The sequence below is a fragment of the Mustelus asterias genome, chromosome 1, assembly GCF_964213995.1.
Source record: "Mustelus asterias chromosome 1, sMusAst1.hap1.1, whole genome shotgun sequence".
NCBI lineage: Eukaryota > Metazoa > Chordata > Chondrichthyes > Carcharhiniformes > Triakidae > Mustelus > Mustelus asterias.
In genome coordinates, this window is record NC_135801.1 from 10,572,882 (window position 1) to 10,596,347 (window position 23,466).

Sequence of the window (23,466 nt, forward strand, 5' to 3'; positions counted from 1 at the left end):
TTTCCAAGGCAGCAGGAAGTGTGGACAAAGTCTGTGGATGGGAGACTGGTTTGAGTGATGGACTGGGCTTCGTCCATGACCCTTTGTAGTTTCTTGTGGTCTTGGACAGAACAGGAGCCATACCAAGCTGTGATACAACCAGAAAGAATGTTTTTATGGTACATCTGTAAAAGTTGCTGAGAGTTGTAACAGACATGCTGAATTTCCTTCGCCTCTTGAGAAAGTAGAAGTGTTGGTGGGCTGTCTTAACTATAGCATCGGCGTGGCGAGACCAGAACAGGTTGTTGGCGATCTGGACACCTAGAAACCTGAAGCTCTCAACCATTTCCACTTTGTCCCTGTTGATGTTGATAGGGGCATGTCCCTCCACTATGCTTCCTGAAGTCGATGACTATCTCCTTTGTTTTGTTGACATAAATATTTGTAAGACTCTTTGTCTAAACTTATTATTGATCAACCTCACTGTTTTATCAATGGAACCCTAGCCTTTGATGCACTCTTCCATGTGGAATGTGTTCAACACATAGCTTGTTACGACCAAGTGAGGAGGGGTCCTTTGACTCGCCTCTTTGTCCTCTCATTTGACAGTAATAGATTTTTTTGTTTGAAAAGGATATACTGCAAATTCAATAAGGAGTTAACTGTTTACGCACTGTGACCATAAAAGAACCAATGGGACAGGTTACCTTGAGTTCAACAAAGAAAGCAGTTAGCTTTATTATACTTAAACGAATCAAAGTAATACACGCACGCACACCACACATACCAACATATACACAAACACGTGCACACACCACACATACCAACATACATACAAACATACACGCACACACCACACATACCAACATACACAGAAGCACACACACACTGCACGTACCTACATACACATACACACCACAAGCCACACATACCAACACACACCACACATACCAACATACACTTCATTGTCCATGTATTCCAAAGGTGATTTCATTCGACTTTGGGCAGGATTTTATGACCTTGCTCAACTCGAGACTGGAAAATCTTACCTGAGGTCAACGGACCTTCCCATTGTCTGCCCCTCACCCGCTCCGATTCCCGTGATGTGCGGGACAGTAGAATTTGGGTGTATGTTTGGAAGATAACTTGTTCATGGTCCCAATGTCCAAACAATTAGTCTTAATGGCCGGTCTCCAACAGGTGAATACCTCAGGTGATTACCATAGATGAATAACCAATGAGGTAGGAGATATGAGACCTTCACACTCCCCTGAAGTAATTGTCCTTAATGGAGTTTTATAGACAGACTGACTCCATGCCAACAAATTGGAAGGTGGAATGTATAGTGATGCAAATTGAGGTTTACTATCTTGGGCTGGGTGTTCAAATCCCGTTAGTCTTTGTGCTTTGAAAAAGCCTGTTTTTAAAAGTTCATTTAGGTTTCCAGATGGTGGATTAAAAATCATTATTTAGCACAAAACATATCTTTGTAGCATTAATCTACAATGCATACACCTCCCACTGCAGCTTAATTTCATCTGCTGTTTTTCCAAACATTTGACCTGAGTTGTGTTCCTTTCCATGCATGTAGATGAGTTAGTTTCCAACCCAATGCCTTTCCTTATCATCAATGATTCTTTCTTTCTAAATTCATAGTGAATCTAATTAGGCTCTGATCAATGTTTCTCAAGTGTTCCTTATCTTTAGCCCGCTTTGTTGGTCTGTTATTTTCATTATGGAATACAGATCTAACTGCGACTGGACACCTTCTTCAAGTTCACTCTCAAAAATATCTGAATGTCGGAGCTCTGAAGCTAAGTTTGAAACAAAAGCTTGGAAAAGTCCAGTTATTACCATTGTGGCTCACACAGCCTTTGGCTTTAACAAAAGGCTATGCAATATCCATAACATTGGCTACACATCTAGAATGATACAATCCCTACAGTATGAAGGAGGTCATTCAACCCATCAAGTCTGTATCAACCACAATCTCACCCAGGCTCTATTCCTGTAACGCCATGTATTTACCCTGCTGGTCCCCCTGACACTAAGGGGCAATTTCACATGGCCAATCAACGTAACTCGCACATCTTTGGAGTGTGGGAGGAAACCGGAGCACCCAGAGAAAACCCATGAAGACATGGGGAGAATGTACCAACTCCACACAGACACTGCCCCGAAACCGGAATTGAACCCGGGTCCCTGGCGCTGTGAGGCAGCAGTGCTAACCACTGTGCCACCATGCTGTCTGTGACAAGTAATCATTGTCCACAATGTGGAAATCTGTAGCTCCCTCTCTCTCTCAAAAAGCTCCATGGAGTTCGCATATAAGTCAACCGTGATCTAATGGAGTGGGGGAACCGGTTGGAGGGGTTGAGTGGCCTACTCTGGTTCCTATGGGCAACATTATGGCACAGTGCTGCCTCACAGCGCCAGAGACCTGGGTCCAATTCCGGCCTTGGATGACTGCCTGTGTGGAATTTGCACGTTCTCCCCGTGTCTGCGTGGGTTTCCTCCGGGTGCTCTGGTTTCCTCCCGCAGTCCAAAGGTGTGCAGGTTAGGTTCATAGGCCAAGCTAAATTGCCCTTTAGTGTCTCAAGATGTGTAGGTTAGGGGGATTAGCAGGGTAAATACATGGGAGTTAAAGGAGGGTTGGTGCAGACTCAATGGACCGAATGACCTCCTGTACTGCAGGGACTCGATAGATTCTATGTTTCAAAGATACCCAATTTTTCCTTCCGGAAAAAAGAGGAAGTTAATGGAATTTTACTTTGGCAAGACTGAGTGGCACCATCGTTTTCCATCCTTTGTGTACCATACCACCCCCACAAAAACTCAAAAGCCCCATCTATACACTCTTGCCTAGAATGAAGTGTGCTTGCTCATTAAAGCTGCCAGAAATGTCCCACATGAAATGAGTTTGCACAAACCCAGCATATTTGTAGTTGCTATTCTATATTTGACCTCAGAGTGCTCAATATTGAGGTTGAAGGTACAAAGTGGAAGAGTGTTCCATGGCACAGTGCAATGGTTGGGTTACCTGATGCTGGTGAAGAATGAAAAGGAAGTCACAAATTGGATTGAGGGGAGGGGAGAAAGAGACCTCTGTTACATTCATTTGCATGATTTATTGCGAGAATTCTCTATTGTTAATGTGTCACCTCCATGGAGGGTGAAGATTGTGCGGTTTTGTTTGCAGTGTGTTTCAGTGTGTGTCAATAGTGTGTCTTTCTGTCCATTTTCGATATTGAGAGGAGATTACATGTAGCAACATGTGTTACATCGGGGCGGCACAGTGGTTAACACTGCCCTACCTCTTACGCCAGGAACGGGACCCAGGTTCGATTCCCATCTTGGGTCACTGTGTGGAGTCTGCACATTCTCCCTGTATCTGTGTGGGTTTCCTCCAGGTGATTTGATTTGATTTATTATTGTCACATGTATTAATATACAGTGAAAAGTATTATTTCTGGCACACTTTTCAGAGAAGGCATACCATTCATAGAGAAGGAAAGGAGAGAGTGCAGAGTGTAGTGTTGCAGTCAGAGCTTGGGTGTAGAGAAAGATCAACTTAGTGCGAGGTAGGTCCATTCAAAAGCCTGATGGCAGCAGGTGCTCCGGTTTTCTCCCACAGTCCGAAGGGCGAGCTGGTTAGGTGGATTGGCCATGCTAAATTCTCCCTCAGTGTACCCGAACAGGCACCGGAGTGTGGCGACTAGGGGATTTTCACAGCAACTTCATTGCAGTATAGGGGGCAGCATGATGGCACAGTGGTTAGCACTGCTGCTGCACAGCGCCAAGGACCCCGGTTTGACTCCTGGGTCACTGTCTGTGTGGAGTTTGCACATTCTCCCCGTTTCTGCGTGGGTTTCCTCCAAGTGCTCCAGTTTCCGCCCACAGTCTGAAAGATGTGCTGGTTAGGTACATTGACCCGAACAGGCGCCAGAGTGTGGTGACTAGGAGAATTTCACAGTAACTTCATTTCAGTGTTAATGTAAACCTTATCTGTGACTAACAAATAAATTTTTAACGTAAGCCAACTTGTGACATTAATAAATAATATTAACAACTCAGCATGGCCAATCCACTTAACCAGCTCGCCCTTCGGACTGTGGGAGGAAACCGGAGCACCTGCTGCCATCAGGCTTTTGAATGGACCTACCTCGCACTAAGTTGCTCTTTCTCTACACCCTAGCTATAACTGCAACACTACACTCTGCACTCTCTCCTTTCCTTCTCTATGAACAGTATGCCTTCTCTGTAAAGCATGCCAGAAACAATACTTTTCACTGTATGCTGATACATGTGACAATAATAAATCAAATCAAATTACCCTCAAACTCAAAAGTGGAGAGAATTCCCTCAGCAAGTGTTATAAAATTATATGATCCTTTACAGGCTTCACTGTAGAGAATGGTTGCTTTCGACCAATGCAATCTCGCTGTATCTCGCTTTACATAGACTTTTGTTACAGAATGAAAAACAAATTCAATTCGACTAGCAACTATTTTTTTCTGCTCTATTTCAGCATTTAGACTTTCACCAGATGGCAAAATTTGCCTGCGTTTGTGAGGCTTCTCCTTGCAACATATTAAAATAAAAAATACCATGCAGGTACAGAATACAATTATCAAAAAGCAGTTTGTTTCAATGTTGGCCACACATGGCATCATCCAATCTGGTATGACAAACGCAAAAAAAAGCCAACAAGTAATTTAAATTCCATAGAAATATCCATGTTCACCTTATATTCTCCTGTTCATTAATGTGAAGGGGGCCAAACTGAATCCTCCAAACCCTTCATAGTGACAGAGGGAAAGGATTCTTCATAGTATTTAGCTTATACAAATAGCAAAACCCACTGAACGCCTCAAAAAAGGTGGTGTTTAAATGTATGAAGCTCTGTTCCTTTCTTGATGCGAAACGTTTCAAATACAGTCGAGCCATCATCTCCAATGTACGATAGAAGGGGGCAAAGCTTTCCACCAGCAAAAAACATGTCAGACTGCTGAAGATTGAAGATTGTGAAGCATTTCACTCAACAGCTGATATGAGGCGTTGATTGAGAATGATGTATTTTATATAAATGTTGGAGGCGAGGAGAGAGAAAGGGGGAAAGAGAAAGAGAGAGAGAGAGAAGCTGATTCTCCCACAGGGAGGGGGGCTTTGTGAAGCCGAGAGATGAAAGTATTTCACACTAACAAATCAGGAGGCACGTCTGCTCGCCGAAGATAGGGACGCAGGAGAGAAGCTCAACATCTCAGCCGGAGTCATAGCAATCTGTTCAAAGAACATTCAACACTTTCAGCTCTGGGCTACGTTCAGTTCTGCCTTCTGAACCAAAGGCTGGATGCAGTAGTGATGCACTGAAAGACTGAAGGATTATTTCCCCCCCCCCTTTTTTTTGTTGCCAGTAGAATAAACGGTAAACTTATGTTTGTATTTGCGTTTTTTTTATCACTGTGTGTGGAGGCTACTTTTTATTGTCTGATCGCTCTCCCTTCTCTCCCTCAGTGACCAAAGAATAAACATGGATGTTTTCATGAAAGGACTCTCCAAAGCCAAGGATGGGGTGGTAGCAGCTGCCGAGAAAACCAAGCAGGGAGTGGCAGAGGCAGCAGGGAAGACAAAGGATGGAGTGCTCTATGTGGGTAGGTGGGAGATCATTGCTTCTATGGCCGTCTCTCGTCCTCGTTAAAAAACATGTATGAATGGTATGGGAAGAGTGCGCCATCCATCCATTCATTCTTAGACTTGGTTGAGGGGGGGGGGGGGGGGGAGTGTGTGTGTGTGTGTGCATCTATTGAAATCCTCTTCCCACTGGTGAAGAGGAGGGATGAGTGCACCCAGGACAGTGGGGATGATAGTTTGGGATGTGTGTGGAAGAAGGAATGTTAAGTTACAGCCCGTGGACATGACCGCGAGAGAGCATCAAGTGTTTGGAGCCGGGAGGAGCAGAGAACCTTTTTTTAAAAAATAAGAGTTGGGATTTGTAATTGCAAAATCTTGAGCGATGAAAAATAAATAATTTTTTTTGGAGGGAGAGGGGAGGTTAATAAAAAAATGTAGCATTTGATTCTTGTCTTGTAGGGCTTACATTGGCGAGTAAGGGGTGTGAAGTGAGTCTCAAGGTCATTTTAGCTTCAATCGTGAATACATTTTTCACGTTAAGTGGATGTGGAATACTATTAGCTGCACAGTAGATATTGACAAGCACAGAGCATTTTGGGCAATTTTTATAACATGTATATTAATATAAAGTAAAACACCAGAGTGTATACTGTGGGGGGGGAAATAATGTAATTGGTGTCAAACAAATGTATATTTTCTGGGATCTTATCTTTGTACTAATCTGACTGTGTGCTGCCATATGAACAGACATCTAGTCAAAACACTCATGTGTTGCTTTTCATACTTCTTGCTTTCTGCTGTTTCCTAAGATAGTATTTTGTTTCAAAATCTGAAAATATTAATAAATACTTGTTGAAAAGCTTTTTTAAAAAAAGCAACCAGTTGTTATTATTCGATAACCTCGATGCGGGATAAAGTCCATTAAAATTTAGCATTTTTGAAATTATAAAACAATCCTGATTTTGGATGCAAAAGTTTTTTTTTTTGTCAATTCTGCACCCCCCCCCCCCCCCCCACCCCCACCCCCCCTTCCCCACATTCATTTCTGAGCTGTGAAATCTGTATGTGTGTGTGTGTGTGTTTTTAACATGTTTGCAGGTTGCCAATTATTCTGGGGTCATTTGGAATGGTAGGTGTGAGATGGGTGCAGGGTGGGAGAGGGGGGGTGGAGAGAGGATTATTATGGGGTGGGGGGGCGAGGTTCTGAGTGAGTGGAACAATGGCGCCATTAACCCTTTCCTGAATCACCTCGTATGAAAGCTCATCCCTATTACTGTCCCCTCCAGAATGCTCGCTCTGCTCTGCGCCTTTTTGCCAATATCTTGTCAAATTTCACTTCGATCGGTTTTCTTTCCTTTGATTGATGTAACACCCTGTCTACTCCTCATTGCTTAATTGTCCAGAACGCTCCTGAATTGTGAAAGGGAATTTACCGCTGTGATTTGTGACATTGTCCCAAAGCATGAACTTTATTAACAGGGTTTTCTTTTTCTCTCTCTCTCTCTCTCTCTCCGCCCCCCCCCCCCCCCCCCCCACCCTCTCTCCACCACCCCCATATATCTTTATTTCTAGGCTCCAGGACTAAAGAAGGTGTGTTTCATGGAGTATCTTCAGGTATCAGTGGTTAATAGAATTCTTAATCTCGACGTTTGTCTGTGCTGGTCTCTTTGTCCATGTGTGTGTGTGTCTGTCTTGTCTATGCATCAGCAACATGGGAGTGGGAAAAAGGCCATTCTGCCCCTCCAGCCTGTTCTGCCATTCAATTAGATCATGACTGATCTAAAGGTGAACTCGCTTCCATAACATTCAATACTCTTGCTGAATGAAAATTGAATCTCAGTTTTGAAATATTAGTTGACACCCCCACCTTCCGCAGCCTCAACAGCTTTATCCATTACCCCTTTTGTGTGACAACGTACTTCCTCTTCGTATTCCTGATATCACCTGATAAGACCCCACTCTAATTTTAAGGCCATGCCTCCCTTGTTTGGGCCTCCCTGGCTAGATGAAAACAAAATAGCTTGTGTTAGTCTCTGACACTCTCTCTCTCTCTGTCTTACCAAATCTAGTCAGGTCACCCCTTAATCTTCTCCGTGCAGGGTAATACAAGCCTCGTCTATGCAACCTATCTTCATAATTAAACCCTGATCAAACCCATGTTCATATGTTCAAGCAGCCAGGAGTGGTGCAGATTTTTATCTTCCTGCAGAGTTGGTTTGAGCTTTGCTTTGGTGCAAAATCTGAGGTGAGGAAATGTCCACACCGACTGCTACAGCAGGAGGTGTGTGAACATCTTACACTTACTACTACCTTGTTGCAGCAAGTGAGAAGTGAGGTGTTTGAAATTAGGGTTGACCACCAGACAACATGTCAAAAGTCATTTTGAACTGCTGCGCAGTTGGCAGGTCCTCCCTTGTTTCACTGGATCTTCACTGGTAGTGTGTCACCCGTGAATTAAATGACATTTGCCAGGTCAATATCCTGGAACTCCCCAACAACCCTCTGGGTGCATCTCCATCGCATGGCCTGCAGTGATTCAAGAGGGCGTCTCACTACCACCCTCTCAAAGGCAAATGGGGCAGCATGGTGGCACAGTGGTTAGCACTGCTGCCTCACAATGCCAGGGACCCGGGTTCAATTCTGGCCTCAGGTGACTGGCTGTGTGGAGTTTGCATGTTCTCCCTGTGTCTGCATGGGTTTCCTCTGGGTGCTCCGGTTTCCTCCCACAGTCCAAAGATGTGCAGGTTAGGTGGTTTGACCATGGTAAATTGTCCCTTAGTTTCCCAAGATCTGTAAGTTAGGTGGATTAGCCGTGGTAAATGGGTGACAGGGATAGGACGGGTGGTGGGCCTGGGTCCACTGCTTCTCTGTCAGAGAGGCGTTATAGACTTGATGGGCCAAATGGCCTCTGTCTGCACTGTAGGGATTCTATGATGCTATAAGTTAGAGATAGGTAATAAATGTTGGCCCAGCCAGTGACACCCACATCCCTTGAACGAATAAAAAAACCCAAAGTAAATGGAAGGAGGTGCATGTGATACTTGAACACCTTATGGGCTAAATGGCCTTCATGTGTATGATAAATTTCTATAAAGAAAGCCACCATTAAAATTGATAAGATGAAAAGAAAGTACAATGTAGATCATGTTGTGGTATGGTGAGCTTTAAAATGGGAGAGAGCAGTTGGAGCTAGAAGTATAACTTGACTCCACAGAGCTTGTGCAGGGACCAATGTTAAATCAGTATTTACTGCACCTTAAATGTTGCATCTTGCTTTTTGCTATTTATATTTCTCTAAGTCTCTAAGCCAATTCCTTTACAAAGTAAATAATGACAAATCAGTAAAAGGCAAGCTCAAACACCAACAGCGTTTAATTTGTTTGATTTAGCTTCAGATGGTGAGCAGAATAATTTAATAGAGCTATCAGGGAGGTGGTTAGATACTAGGTTATTGTAACAGGATGAGCTACGTGAGGGTGTCTCATCTTTGCGTGATCTTTATGGCAAAATTGTTTGGAACACAGTTGGGCGGAATTTTACCGTTGTGCCTGCTATGGGAATTGTAGTGGGTGGGACACAGACTGTGCAGAGATCCGTTGACCTCGAGTGGGATTTTCCGGTCTTGGGGTGAGCACGGCTGGAAAATCCTGCCCAGTTGTGTCCATGTGGACTAAAAAAATTAATAAGGAAGGACATGATAAAGTACAAGAGAAAACTTATTCGAAATATAAAGACAGAGAGTGAGAGTTTCTATAAATACTTAGAAAACAGAGTTAACAACATGAGCATTGGTCCTATAGAAAGAGTCTGGAGAATAAATAATGGAAAATAAAGTTTATTTATTGGTCACAAGTCGGCACTGCAATGAAGTTACTGTGAAAAACCCCCAGTCGCCACACACCAGCAGCTATTCGGGTACACCGAGGCAGAATTTAGCATGGCCAACGCACATAACCAGCACGGCTTTTGGACTGTGAGAGGAAACTGGAGCACCCATAGGGAACCCACGCAGACACGGGGAGAACATGCAGACTCTGCACAGACAGTGACTCAAGCCGGGAATCGAACCCGGGTCCCTGGCGCTGTGAGGCAGCAATGCTAACCACTGTGCCACTGTGCCACTGTGCCGCCCCGAGATTAAATATAAAGGAGATGGTAGATGAATTAATCAGATATGTTGCATTGCTCTTCACTATGGAAGGTACAAGTAACATGCCAGAAATAGCTGCAAATCAAGAATTGGAAGGGAGGAAGGAATTCAAAAAAATTACAGTCACCAGCGAAGTGGTACTTAGTAAACTGTTGGAGCTGCGGGCTGACAGATCCCTGGGCCCTGATGAACTTCATCCTCGGGTTTTAAAAGAAATGACTAGTGGGATTGTTGATGCATTGGTTTATAGCAAATGTAACTCCTTTATTCAGGAAAGGAGGGAGACAGAAAGCTGGAAACTGCAAGGCTTAACATCCTGTCATGGGAAAAATGTTCGAATCTGTTGTTAATGACACTGCAATGGGGCACTTTGATAAATGCAGAGTAATCAGCAAGAGTCAACATGGTTTAGTGAAAGGGAAATCATGTCCAATCAATTTATTGGAGTTCTTTGAAGAAGCAGCATGTGCTGTGGTTAAAAGGGAAACGGTGGATATACTGTACTTAGATTTCTAGATTTATTTCTAGATTTGATAAGGTGCCACATCAAAGATTATTTGTGGAAAATAAAACCTCACAGTGTAGGGGTAGCATGATGGCATGGACTGAAGATTGGCTAGTTAACAGGAAACAGAGAGTAGGCATAAATTGGTAATTTTCTGGTTGGCATCATGTAACGAGCGATGTGCCACAGGGATGTTCGAGCCTCAATTTTTAAATAATTTATATAAATGATTTGAATGAAGGGTTGCTAAGTTTGTTGGTGACAGAAAGATAGGTAGGAAAGTAAGTTGCGAAGAGGACATAAGGAGGCTACAACAGATAGGTTATGTGAGTGGACAAAGATCTGGCAAAAAGAGTATAATGTGGGAAAATGTAAAATTGTCCGTTTTGGCAGGAAGAATAAATAAAAATTATTTAAATATGAAGGATGAAAGAACTTTGAAATGCAGAGGACCCGGGAATCCTGGTGCATGAATTGTAAAAGGTTGGTATGCAGGGATAGCAAGTAATTAGGAAAGTTATCATTTGTTGCAAGGAGAATTGATTATAAAAGTCAGAAGTTATGCTTCAGTTATACAGAGCATTGGTGCGACCAGATCTGAAGTGCTCTGTACAGTATTGGTCTCCCTATTTAAGGAAGGATGTAATTCCACTGAAAGCATTTCAGAGAATGTTCGCTCGAGTAAAATCTGGAATGGGAATGTTGTCTAATGAGGAAAGGCTGGACAGGTTAGGCATGTATCTGCTGGAGGTTAGAGGATTAAAAGGTGGCTTGATTGAAAGATATAAGATCCTGAGGGGTCTTCATGGAATCCCTACAGTACAAATGAGGCCATTCAGCCCATTGAGTCTGTACTGACCACAATCCCACCCAGGCCCTATTCCCATAACCCCACACATTTACCCTGCTAACCCCCCAACACCAGGGTCAATTTAGCATGGCCAATCAACCCAATCCGCACATCTTTGGACTGTGGGAGGAAACCGGAGCACCCAGAGAAAACCCACGCAGACATGGGGAGAACGTGCAAACTCCACACAGACAGTGACCCAAGCTGGGAATTGAACCCAGGTCCCTGGCGTTGTGAGGCAGCAGTGCCACCATGCCGCTCGTGTCTTGACAAGGGTGGATGTGGAAAGGCTGTTTCTTTTTGTGGGATAATCTAGAACTAGGGATCACTGTTTCAAAATAAGCGGTTGATCATGTAAGGCAGAGGTGAGGAGAATTTATTTTCTCTGAAGGTCATTAATCTTTGGAAATTTCTTGGTGGTGGAATCAGAGTCTTTGAATATTCTTAAGGCAGAGGTAGGTAGATTTATGATAAGCAAGGGGTGAAAGTTTTGATAAGTGAGGGGTGGGAAGGTTATCGGGGAGTAGGCAGGATTTTAGGGATGAGTTTAAAATCAGGTGAGCCATGATATCGAATGGTGAAGCAGGCTGGTGGGGCTGCGTGGCCTACTCCTCTGAATTGGTGTATACATTTGTATGGACCTATGTATGTACCACAACTTGCAAAAATGTGCCGTAAACAGCAAAATGATTAGATTCTTAGTGTAGAGGATTCGGCCAGTTGTTCTGTGTCAAATGGGCTACAAGGGAGTTACTTTCCCCCTTCATGTTTTCAGTTTGACTTTTGCTCCTTATTTTCCCTTGTGTGATAGTATCAAAGGCTGCAACAGACCTTATTCAACAGACTATTTATTTTGCTCTTGGACGCTGAATGTCGATGGGTAGGCTTTGAAGCCAAGTGGACGCACACTCCTTTATTAATAGCTGTCAATGGATGGCATTCAAGGTAGAATCCTTGAACGGTGATTTCTTGACGTGGGGTGTTGGGGCGACACTCTAGTCGATGTTGATTAGGCTTTTCATGGAATCATAGAGTCCCTACAGTGCAGAAGGAGGCCACTCGGCCCATTGAGTCTGCACCGATCACAATCCCACCCAGGCCCGACTCCGGCAATCCCAGATACTTACCCTGCTAATCCCCCTGTCACTTGGGTCAATTTAGCATGTCAAATCAACCTAACCCTTTGGACTGTGGGAGGATACCGGAGCACCCAGAGGAAACCCATGCAGACACGGGACGAATGTGCAAACTCCACACAGACAGTGACCTGAGGCCAGAATTGAACCCGGGTCCCTGGCGCTGTGAGGCAGCAGTGCTAACCACCGTGCCACGCGCACCCCCCGCCCCCCCGCCATTCATCCTTCCTCTTGTTGCTGTTGGTCTGTTGCCACTTGTAGCAGCCCCTGATTGCTGTTACCTGATTGCAATTATCTCTCTTTCCCCCAAATTGAAAGTTTCTGTGTTGATGTTTGGGGAGGCTGGCGTGCTTGTGATGAAGATTCTTCTTCTTCCAGTGCCCACATGTCCACCCACGGCCACTTTGGTTACGTAACCAATTGCTTTGCAGAGTAACAGGGCCAATCTTTGTGGCAGAGGGGCAGAGGTGGCAGCCTGTATTTTAGGGATTTTGCCACGGACAGGCAGACAAAGTTGAAGCGATGACTGGCTGTGGGATTGATAGCAGCAAGCTCTTGCTTACCCACAAACCCTTAATGGCCTCCACTGCAATCACTTAGATGGCCAACTTGGTTTAAGAGGTGGAGATTAGGCGGCCCAACTCTAGTTTAACTTCACTCATGAATGGATGTATGCCTTCTCCAACAGTGACACAGCAAACAGATAATTTTATTACATTTGACATGCTAAGCTCAGTCTGTATTCCACCTGCAGTGACAGGAACAGTAGGAACGTACAGGAAGTATAAAGAGTCAGAAAAGAATTAGCTTAAATGGGTAAGGAAAGAGAAAACGTTTGCTGGGTAAAAGGAGTGTCTTTGCTCTTGATTTCCACCATTGCCCCTTTGTGTCCCAAGATGTGTAGGTTAGGGGATTAGTGGGGCAAATACTTGGGGTTATGGGGAACAGGTATGGGTGGGATTGCCCCCTTAGTGTCAGGGGGATTACGTTGGGTTACAAGGATAGGGCATGGGTGGGATTGTTGTTAGTGCAGACCCGATGGGCCAAATGGCTTCATTCTGCACTGTAGGGATTCTATGATTCGAAGTTGCAATTTAAGTTGCAACTTTTCTTTTCACACATAGAGTGCAGAAGGCGGCCATTCGGCCCATTGAGTCTGTACCGACAATAATCCCACCCAGGCCCTATCCCCGTAATCCCACATATTTATCCTGCTAATCCCCTTGACATTAAGGGGCAATTTATCAAGGCTAATCAACCTAACCCACACGTCTTTGGGCTGTGGGAGGAAACCAGAGCACCCGGAGGAAACCCACGCAGGCAGGGGGAGAACATGCAAACTCCACACAGACAGTGGCCCAAGGCTGGAATTGAACCCGAGTCCCTGGTGCTGTGAGGCAGCAGTGCTAACCACTGTGTCACCGTGCCGCCCCCTTTAGTGAGATGGGATTGGCGGGCCACCATGAGGGAGGGGATGGCGATGGGAGGGTGGCGGTGTGGGAGGCAGGGTGGGGAGGTGGGGGGGAGGGGGGTGGGGGGGAGGGATGTGTTTGCAGTCTCGGTGAGGACGAGAGCCAAACATTTTATGATGTACAGCTGATGCAGCAGCTGGTCGTTGGCTGAGTGAGCTAGCAAGAACAGTGTGGCAAAAAACAAAACACCTCTGTCTTATTTTGATCTGGTAACTGTCCCCGTAAATCATGGAGACGTGTATGAGATTGTCAAGAAAAGCAAACTGCCTCAACCCATTTTATTATGTGTTTTTTTGAAATTTGTTCTGAAGGCTCTGCAGGGGCACACGGTGGCACAGTGGTTAGCGCTGCCGCCTCACAGCGCCAGGGACCCGGGTTCGATTCCAGCCCTAGATCATTGCCTGTGTGGGGTTTGCACATTCTCCCCGTGTCTGCGTGGGTTTCCTCCGGGTGCTCCAGTTTCTTCCCACAGTCCAAAGATGTGCGGGTTAGGTGGATTGGCCATGCTAAATTGCCCCTTGGTGTCAGGGGGACTAACTAGGGTAAATCAGTGGGATTATGGGGATTGGGCGGGATTGTGGTCAGCGCAGACCTGATGGGCCAAATGGCCTTCTTCTGCACTGTAGGATTCTATGATTCTACAAAGTTGCGAGGTCTTTTAATTCTTGTTAGGCAAGGGAATCAAGGAGGTAGATGGAACGTGGAACTCGAAACGCTAACATGTCGGCCATGTTTTTACTGTATGGCAGGGAGCAGGCTCAGTGGGCCAAATGACCTACTCCTGCTTCTATTTCATGTGTAATACCAGACTCTCAGACAGATTTTTGGATGAGTTGAATACTTATGATTATAGCAACCTGTTATTTGTTTGTCAATGAGGTTGTCAGTTATGGGTTTATATTAAGCTTTGGCAACAGGTCAAGAGATATAAAGAGGAGCAAACTAATTATCTTAACTGCAGTGAATCAGGCAAACAAATTTGGATTGCTCCCTCAAGTAGGAGAAGGAAGGAGCATTAAATGTTTTAGTTTTGAGAAGATGCAAATTAACATTAGATTTGAAACCTTTTGTTATTTTACCTTTCAAGGAGCTAAATTGTACAATCTCTACTGTAAATATTTACCTCCCCCTGTGAAAGTAGGCAGAGGTAATGTTTTCACCCCCTATTTGTTAATCTGTTTGTCTGTAAACAACACATCTCAAAAACTAATGGGCAAATTCAGTGAAACCTGGTACACAGGTGGGATGTGGCCCAAAGAAGAAATGATTCGTTCTTGGCGAAGATGCAGATCCAGATCCTGGAATATTTTAATAGATCCATCGGGATGTAAGGCAGATCGTCTTTCATTTAGATGGTGGTCTTTCTGTTTCATTTAGAATGCTGTTGGTTGTTTCAGGATGTTGTGGATTGTCTCAGCTGCTGTGGGAATTTGTCAGAATGCGAGCAGAGTTTTGACAGCAGGTTGTTGGATGTGGGTTGTCTTGAAGCCCCCTCAGTGAGGTGAAAGCTCTTGATAAACAGGACTTCTTTTTCATAAGACCATAAGACATAGGAGCGGAAGTAAGGCCATTCGGCCCATCGAGTCCACTCCACCATTCAATCATGGTTGATTTCAACTCCATTTACCCGCTCTCTCCCCATAGCCCTTAATTCCTCGAGAAATCAAGAATTTATCAATTTCTGTCTTGAAGACGCTCAACGTCTCGGCCTCCACAGCCCTCTGTGGCAATGAATTCCACAGACCTACCACTCTCTGGCTGAAGAAATTTCTCCTCATCTCCGTTCTAAAGTGACTCCCTTTTATTCTAAGGCTGTGCCCCCGCGTCCTAGTCTCCCCTGCTAATGGAAACAACTTCCCTACGTCCATCCTATCTAAGCCGTTCATTATCTTGTAAGTTTCTATTAGATCTCCCCTCAACCTCCTACGTTCATCGTATGTCAGGCCTACCATTCCTGGGATCATCCGTGTGAATCTCCGCTGGACCCGCTCCAGTGCCAGTATGTCCTTCCTGAGGTGTGGGGCCCAAAATTGCTCACAGTACTCCAAATGGGGCCTAACCAGTGCTTTATAAAGCCTCAGAAGTACATCCCTGCTTTTGTATTCCAAGCCTCTTGAGATAAATGACAACATTACATTTGCTTTCTTAATTACGGACTCAACCTGCAAGTTTACCTTTAGAGAATCCTGGACTAGGACTCCCAAGTCCCTTTGCACTTTAGCATTATGAATTTTGTCACCGTTTAGAAAATAGTCCATGCCTCTATTCTTTTTTCCAAAGTGCAAGACCTCGCACTTGCCCACGTTGAATTTCATCAGCCACTTCTTGGACCACTCTCCTAAACTGTCTAAATCTTTCTGCAGCCTCCCCACCTCCTCAATATTACCTGCCCCTCCACCTATCTTTGTATCATCGGCAAACTTGGCCAGAATGCCCCCAGTCCCGTCATCTAGATCGTTAATATATAAAGAGAACAGCTGTGGCCCCAACACTGAACCCTGCGGGACACCACTTGTCACCGGTTGCCATTCTGAGAAAGAACCTTTTATCCCAACTCTCTGCCTTCTGTCTGACAGCCAATCGTCAATCCATGTTAGTACCTTGCCTCGAATACCATGGGCCCTTATTTTACTCAGCAGTCTCCCGTGAGGCACCTTGTCAAAGGCCTTTTGGAAGTCAAGATAGATAACATCCATTGGCTCTCAGCTTTGTGGTTACAAAGCATCAACAAGGCAGGGCATCGACAAGGCAGGGCATCAACAAGGCAGGGCATTGACAAGGCAGGGAAACGCCTCAAGGAAAAATTGTGTAATTGTAACAACTTTAGTTTAACACAGCATGGTGGAGATATGCACTCTACTGAGTGCCCTCTTAGAATCATAGAACCCCTAGAGTGCAGAAGGAGGCCATTTGGCCCATTGAGTCTACATCAACTCTCTGACAGAGTATCTTACCCAGGCCCTCTCCCACCCTATCGCTGTAACCTCACACATTTCCCATGGCTAATTTATCTGGACTTCTTGGGACACTAAGAGACAATTTAACATGGCCAAACCACCTAACCTGTACATCTTTGGACACTAAGGGACGATTTAACATGGTCAAACCACCTAACCTGTACATCTTTGAACTGTGGGAGGAAACCAGAGCACCTGGAGGAAACCCAGGCATACATGGGGAGAATGTGCAAACTCCATACAGACAGTCCCCCAAGGCTGGTATTGAACCCTGGTCCCTGCTAACCACTGTGCCACTGTGCCACCCTGGCCTCCATCTAGTTTAGTGTATAATTGCTTGTTTATCGTCAAATTTGCTTACTACCTTAACATTAGAACTAGATCTAATTTAATGTCCCATCACTTGGCCAAGAATAATTTCAGTTGAATAAAAATAACTAAGAGATCAAGGTCTTCTGCTTGATCCATGCATGTTACTGAACATTACCATCATCTACTGTAGATGTACCTCGTATCAGGCCAGAGATCTCAGCCTTGACTAGGAGAGTAAATTAGGTTAAAGAGCCAAAGCACCTAGATTAAAGAGGTCAGAAGAAATTGAAAGACAGCTGGCATTTATCGATGTATACTCTCAGTCCTGAGAAATTCTTGTTCATTTGTTTAAGTGGCTGTGTAGGGCTGAACTGATTCTTCCCCATTTCCTGCCAAAGCAGCTTCATGGTTTGCGCAAAATAGCCACTTCCCTACATGGCATCACTTTGGGCTGGACCATGGCATCACCTTGGGCTGGACCATGGCACCAGCTTGGGCTGGAACTCTTGCATTCTCCCAGTTAAGGAGGAACATCTCATAGAGTCATAGCGGTTTACAGCATGGAAACAGGCTCTTTGGCCCAACTTGTCCATGCCGCCCAATTTTTACCACTAAACTAGTTCCAAATGCCTGCATTTGGCCCATATCCCTCTATACCCATCTTACCCCATGTAACTGTCTAAATGCTTTTTAAAATACAAAATTGTACCTGCCTCTGCTACTGCCTGTGGCAGCTCGTTCCAGACACTCGCCACCCTCTGAGTGAAAGAATTGCCCCTCTAGACACTTTTGTATCTCTCCCCTCTCACCTTAAACCTATGCCCCTTATTTAGACTCCCCTACCTTTGGGAAAAGATGTTGACTATCGAACTGAATCTATGCCCCTCATTATTTTATAGACCTCTATAAGATCAACCCTTAGCCTCCTACGCTCCAGGGAAAAAGTCCGAGTCTGTCCAGCCTCCCCTTATAACTCAAACCATCAAGTCCCGGAAGCATCCGAGTAAATCTCTTCTGCACTCTTTTCAGTTTAACAATATCCTTTCTTTAATAGGGTAACCAGAACCGTGCACAGTGCCGGAGGCAGGTTTCATCAAGAAGGCAGTTATGCAGCTTCTTCAGTACACTTTTATGTTTACAGAGATTCAACCCTCCTGTAAGTGCAGCAGCCCTTTAAGAGCTGCTACTCTTTGGATTCCGCGATCCATTCACCCATATTTTTTGACCCACCGCAGAACGTTATTTTCCAAAAATGTTGAATAAAGAAATAACAGTTTTCCAAGTTAGTGAACAAATGCTGACATGATTTTGTCACAAATGTCACCATTGGCACAATGGTGCTATTGGCACGGTGGCACAGTGATTAGCACTGTAGCCTCACAGCGTCAGGGACCCGGGTTCGATTCCCGGCTTGGGACTCCGTGTTTGCGTGGGTTTCCTCCGAGTGCTCCAGTTTCCTCCCACAGTCCAAAGACGTGCTGGTTCGGTGCATTGGCCGTGCTAAATTCTCCCTCAGTGTTACCCGAACAGGCGCCAGAGTGTGGCGACTAGGGGATTTTCACAGTAACTTCACTACAGTGTTAATGTAAGCCTACTTGTGACACTGATAAATAAATACTGCGAAGCCTAAACATGAGGGCACAAATATAATGAAATTAAGTCGCTGTATCAGAAAGAAGAGGGAATTTCTTTCACTCATTGTGAAAGACGGGGAATTTCCATGTTCATTGATGCGGTTCTGAACATGAAGTAACCTCTATACCACAGTCTTTATGGGATGTTATCCTTCATTTAAATACAACATTTCTCATCCAGTGTATAGAAAGCCCAGAAAATGGAAGTGGTAACTTTTATCCACCTCTTACTCTGTAATATATAGTTAAATATTGAAGTTGAATTCAGTGACGTGTTAAAGATTGACTATGGGAGCAAGGTGAATTGGGTCAGGAACGTCATGCTTAATGAAGCACTGGGCAAATCCTTCTCTCCGTAAGAATTATAGAAACCCTACAGTGCAGAAGGAGGCCATTTGGCCCATTGAGTCTACACCAACAACAATCCCACCTAGGCCTGTAACCCCACATCTTTACCCACTCGTCCTCTAACCTACATTAAGAGGCAATTTAGCGTGGCCAATGCACCTAATCTGCACATTTTTGGACTGTGGGAGGAAACCGGAGCACCTGAAGAAAACCCACGCAGACATGGGGATAACATGCAAACTCCACACAGACAGTGACCCAAGCCGGGAATTGAACCCGGGTCCCTGAAGCTGTGAGGCAGCAGTGCTAGCCACTGTGCCACTGTGCCGCTCCAGGAAAAAAGTTTTCAGAAAGAAAGTCTTTTACAGAGAAACTCCTATACAATGCTCATAGAATAGACTGAGGGGCAGTCTATTTTATATTAATATATTACATTGATATGTCATGTTAGTTTAGGGGTTAAGAACAAAAAAATTACTTCACTGTCATCTCCTCCCCTCCGCGCAGATTGAAACGTGTTACGATCTGGTTAGGGACCAGTAACGTTTTGCTTAAAGTAACAAAGTTTTGAAACTCTATGGTTCAAAACAAGTGCAATAAACTTTACAAAGTCAGAAAAGAAAAGCAATTCACACCATTGCATCTTACACTCCTAACGTTCTCAATTCACGTCAGGGAAATGTGAATTAACAGACTTCGACCAGGCAGCCTATTGGGGTTCACAGAATGCTTTCAAACTAATGGAGCTCAACAAAATGAAGGAGATTGTCATCGACTTCAGGAAGCGTAAAGGAGAACATGCCTCTTTGTACATCAATGGGGACGAAGTAGAAAGGGTCGAGAGCTTCAGGGTTTTAGGTGTCCAGATCACCCACAACCTGTCCTGGTCCCCCCATGCCAATACTATAGCCCACCAATGCCTCTACTTTCTCAGAAGACTAAGGAAATTTGGCGTGTCAGCTACGACTCTCACCAACGTTTACAGATGCACCATAGAAAGCATTCTTTCTGGTTGTATCACAGCTTGGTATGGCTCCTGCTCTACCCGAGACCGCAAGGAACGACAAAAGGTCGGGAATGTAGCCCAATCCATCACGCAAAAAAGCCTCCCATCCATTGACTCTGTCTACACTTCCCGCTGCGCCGGCAAAGCAGCCAGCATAATTAAGGACCCCACGTACCCCAGACATTCTCTCTTCCACCTTCTTCCTTCAGGAAAAAGATACAGAAGTCTGAGGTCACGTACCAACCGTTCAAGAGCAGCTTCTTCCCTGCTGCTGTCAGACTTTTGAATGGACTTACCTTGCATTAAGTTGATCTTTCTCTACACCCTGGCTATGACTGTAATACTCCATTCTGCACTCTCTTGTTTCCTTCTCTATGAACGGTATGTTTTGTCTGTACAGCGCGCAAGAAACAATACTTTTCACTGTATGTTAATACATGTGACGATAATAAATCAAATCAAATCAAAAAAATCTCTCTGCTTCTTTGAAAGCAGTACAGACATCACCGGTGGGGAGGTGGAATTTTCTGACCATTCACACCAGCGGGATTCTCTGGTCCCACTGCAGTGACCGGATGCGCCAAATTCTCTATCCTCACTTGAAGTGGCGGCAGGGCGTGACTAGCCAGAAACTGCCACCCCCCTCCCCTCCCCCACCCACACATCTCCAAATAAGTAAGCCCTGTTGCTTTTTTAAGATCTTTCTGGCTGTTAATCCCTTAAATCAACATGGCCCCAACCTTTTAACTGTAATAGACTCCAAGCTGCTTGAGTTGCATTTATCTCATTTTCTACAAAAACTTTAATCTTCTCAGAACTAAAAATTGCTTTTAAAGTATTAACATCAATCATGAATTAAATATTCACAACAGACTTTGCCAGTGTGTATCAAATTCTGACAATATGACAGAGGCTGCAATCTAGCAACCCCAGTTAGCCGTGGGCCCAAATCCCATAATGGCCGCTAAACCTCACGAGCGGCTAAAAACGGGATTTGTGCTAGCGAGATCTCAGTTTGAGATCCTCCCCGCTCTCCGCTGGTGACATAATCAGGGTCAGGTCCTCACTGGAAGTGAAACTGATTTCCATCGATTTAAATATATATTCATCTAATTAATGTTCTTGGCACCGTAATGTCTGGCCATGACATCTCCTCTCCCTCCTCTGCCCACCACTGCCTCCCCTCCCGAACGTGTGAAGTCACGCCAGAATCACTACTGGTTTCGAAAACAAAACCCAGTCATGATGACCATGCCAGGGGCTGCAGAGGTGTCTGTAGGTCCTGGGGCTTGAGGGACAAGGCTGGACAATGCCCCATGGCATTGCTCCCTAGCATTGTCCACTTCCAAGGGGGTACTGCCAAGGGGTACTTGCAGGGGGTGCATTCAGGGGGGTTACCCTCCTCCACTTTCGGGGGGGGGGGATTTCCATTTTGCATGTGGAGGTTGGAGGATGTTCCCACTGTCCACTGAGGGATCCTGATGTCCATGTGTGGGTGCCCCGTTGCCTGTGCATGTGCACCGATGTCCAAGTTGTGTATTAAACTAGAAAGAGTGCAGAAGAGATTTACTGGGATGCTACCGGGACTTGATGGATTATAGAACAACACGGCGCAGTACAGGCCCTTCGGCCCTCAATGTTGCGCCGACCAGTGAAACCAATCTAAAGCCCATCTAACCTACTCAATTCCAATATCATCCATATGTTTATCCAATGACCCTTTAAATGCCCTTAATGTTGACGAGTCCACTACTGTTGCAGGCAGGGCATTCCATGCCCTTACTACTCTCTGAGTAAAGAACCTACCTCTGACATCTGTCCTATATCTCTCACCCCTCAATTTAAGGCTATGTCCCCTCGTGCTAGCCATCACCATCTGAGGAAAAAGACTCTCACTGTCCACCCTATCTAATCCTCTGACCATCTTGTATGCGTCTATTAAGTCACCTCTTAACCTTCTTCTCTGTACTGAAAACAGCCTCAAGTCACTCAGCCTTTCCTCATAAGACCTTCCCACCATTCCAGGCAACATCCTGGTAAATCTCCTCTGCACCCTTTCCAATGCTTCCACATCCTTCCTATAATGCGGCGACCAGAACTGTATGCAATACTCCAAGTGCGGCCGCACCAGAGTTTTGTACAGCTGCAACATGACATCATGGCTCCGAAACTCAATCCCTCTACTAATAAAACTTAACACACCGTACGCCTTCTTAACAACCCTATCAACCTGGGTGCCAACTTTCAGGGATCTATGCACATGGACATCGAGATCTCTCTGCTCATCCACACTACCAAGTATCTTACCATTAGCCCAATACTCTGTATTCTTGTTCCTCCTTCCAAAGTGAATCACTTCACACTTTTCCGCATTAAACTCCATTTGCCACCTCTCAGCCCAGCTCTGCAGCTTATCTATGTCCCTCTGTAACCTGTAACATCCTTCCGCACTGTCCACAACTCCACCGACTCTAGTGTCATCTGCAAATTTACTAACGCAGCCTTCTACGCCCTCATCCAGGTCATTTATAAAAATGACAAACAGCAGTGGCCCCAAAATAGATCCTTGCGGTACACCACTAGTAACTGAACTCCAGGATGAACATTTCCCATCAACCACCACCCTCTGTCTTCTTACAGCTAGGCAATTTCTGATCCAAACCGCAAAATCACCCACAATCCCATGCCTCCGTATTTTCTGCAATAGCCTACCATCGGGAACCTTATCAAATGCTTTACTGAAATAAAGTAATAAAGATTTGGATTGAGTTATAAGAAGAGGCTGGATAGACTGGGACTTTTTTCTCTTGGCATAGGAGGCTTAGGGGTGATCTTGTAGAGGTCTATAAAATAATGAGGGGCACAGATCAGCTAGATAGTCAACAACTTTTCCGAAAGGTAGGGGAGTCTAAAATTAGAGGGCATAGGTTTAAGGTGAGAGGGGAGAGATACAAAAGTGTCCAGAGGGGCAATTTGTCCACACAGAGGGTAGTGAGTGTCTGGAACAAGTTGCCAGAGGCGGGTACAATTTTGTCTTTTAAAAAGCAGTTAGACAGTTACATGGGTAAGATGGGTATAGAGGGATATAGGCCAAATGTGGACAATTGGGACTAGCTTAATGGTTAAAAAAGAAAGGGCGGCATGGACACATTGGGCCGAAGGGCCTGTTTCCATGTTGTAAACCTCTATGACCTCTATGTAAGGGGGGGAGGGGTGGGGGCGGCATGGTGCTCCACGAAAGAAGGGTGGCCTTAAATTTAACTTTGAGATCTGGATGCCCCGATTTCAGATTCCCCGACTTTGACGGCGTCTTTAGGCCCCGCCCTCCAGCTGGCTGTGTGAATCCTGGCCAGCACTTTGAAATATCACAGAGCGACATTAAATCAGGCGAGGAACGGCATCTGTGAAGACGGCGAGTTTCACACAGCGTTTCTCGCCTGATCCAACACTGTGCAATTCTGGGAAGATTGCACCCAGAGAATGAGG

The 23,466-nt window shown here is 45.0% G+C and overlaps 1 protein-coding gene across 1 annotated transcript in view; it reads left to right on the forward strand.

The window, feature by feature from the left end:
* Nucleotides 1-5,509: 5,509 nt before the first annotated feature.
* LOC144491353 (alpha-synuclein-like) overlaps nt 5,510-23,466 on the forward strand; it is a 109,625-nt gene continuing 91,668 nt past the window's right edge. The window contains exons 1-2 of the mRNA XM_078209050.1: nt 5,510-5,630; nt 7,183-7,224. Coding sequence (XP_078065176.1) covers nt 5,510-5,630; nt 7,183-7,224 — 163 coding nt within the window. The remainder of the gene's footprint in view (nt 5,631-7,182; nt 7,225-23,466) is intronic.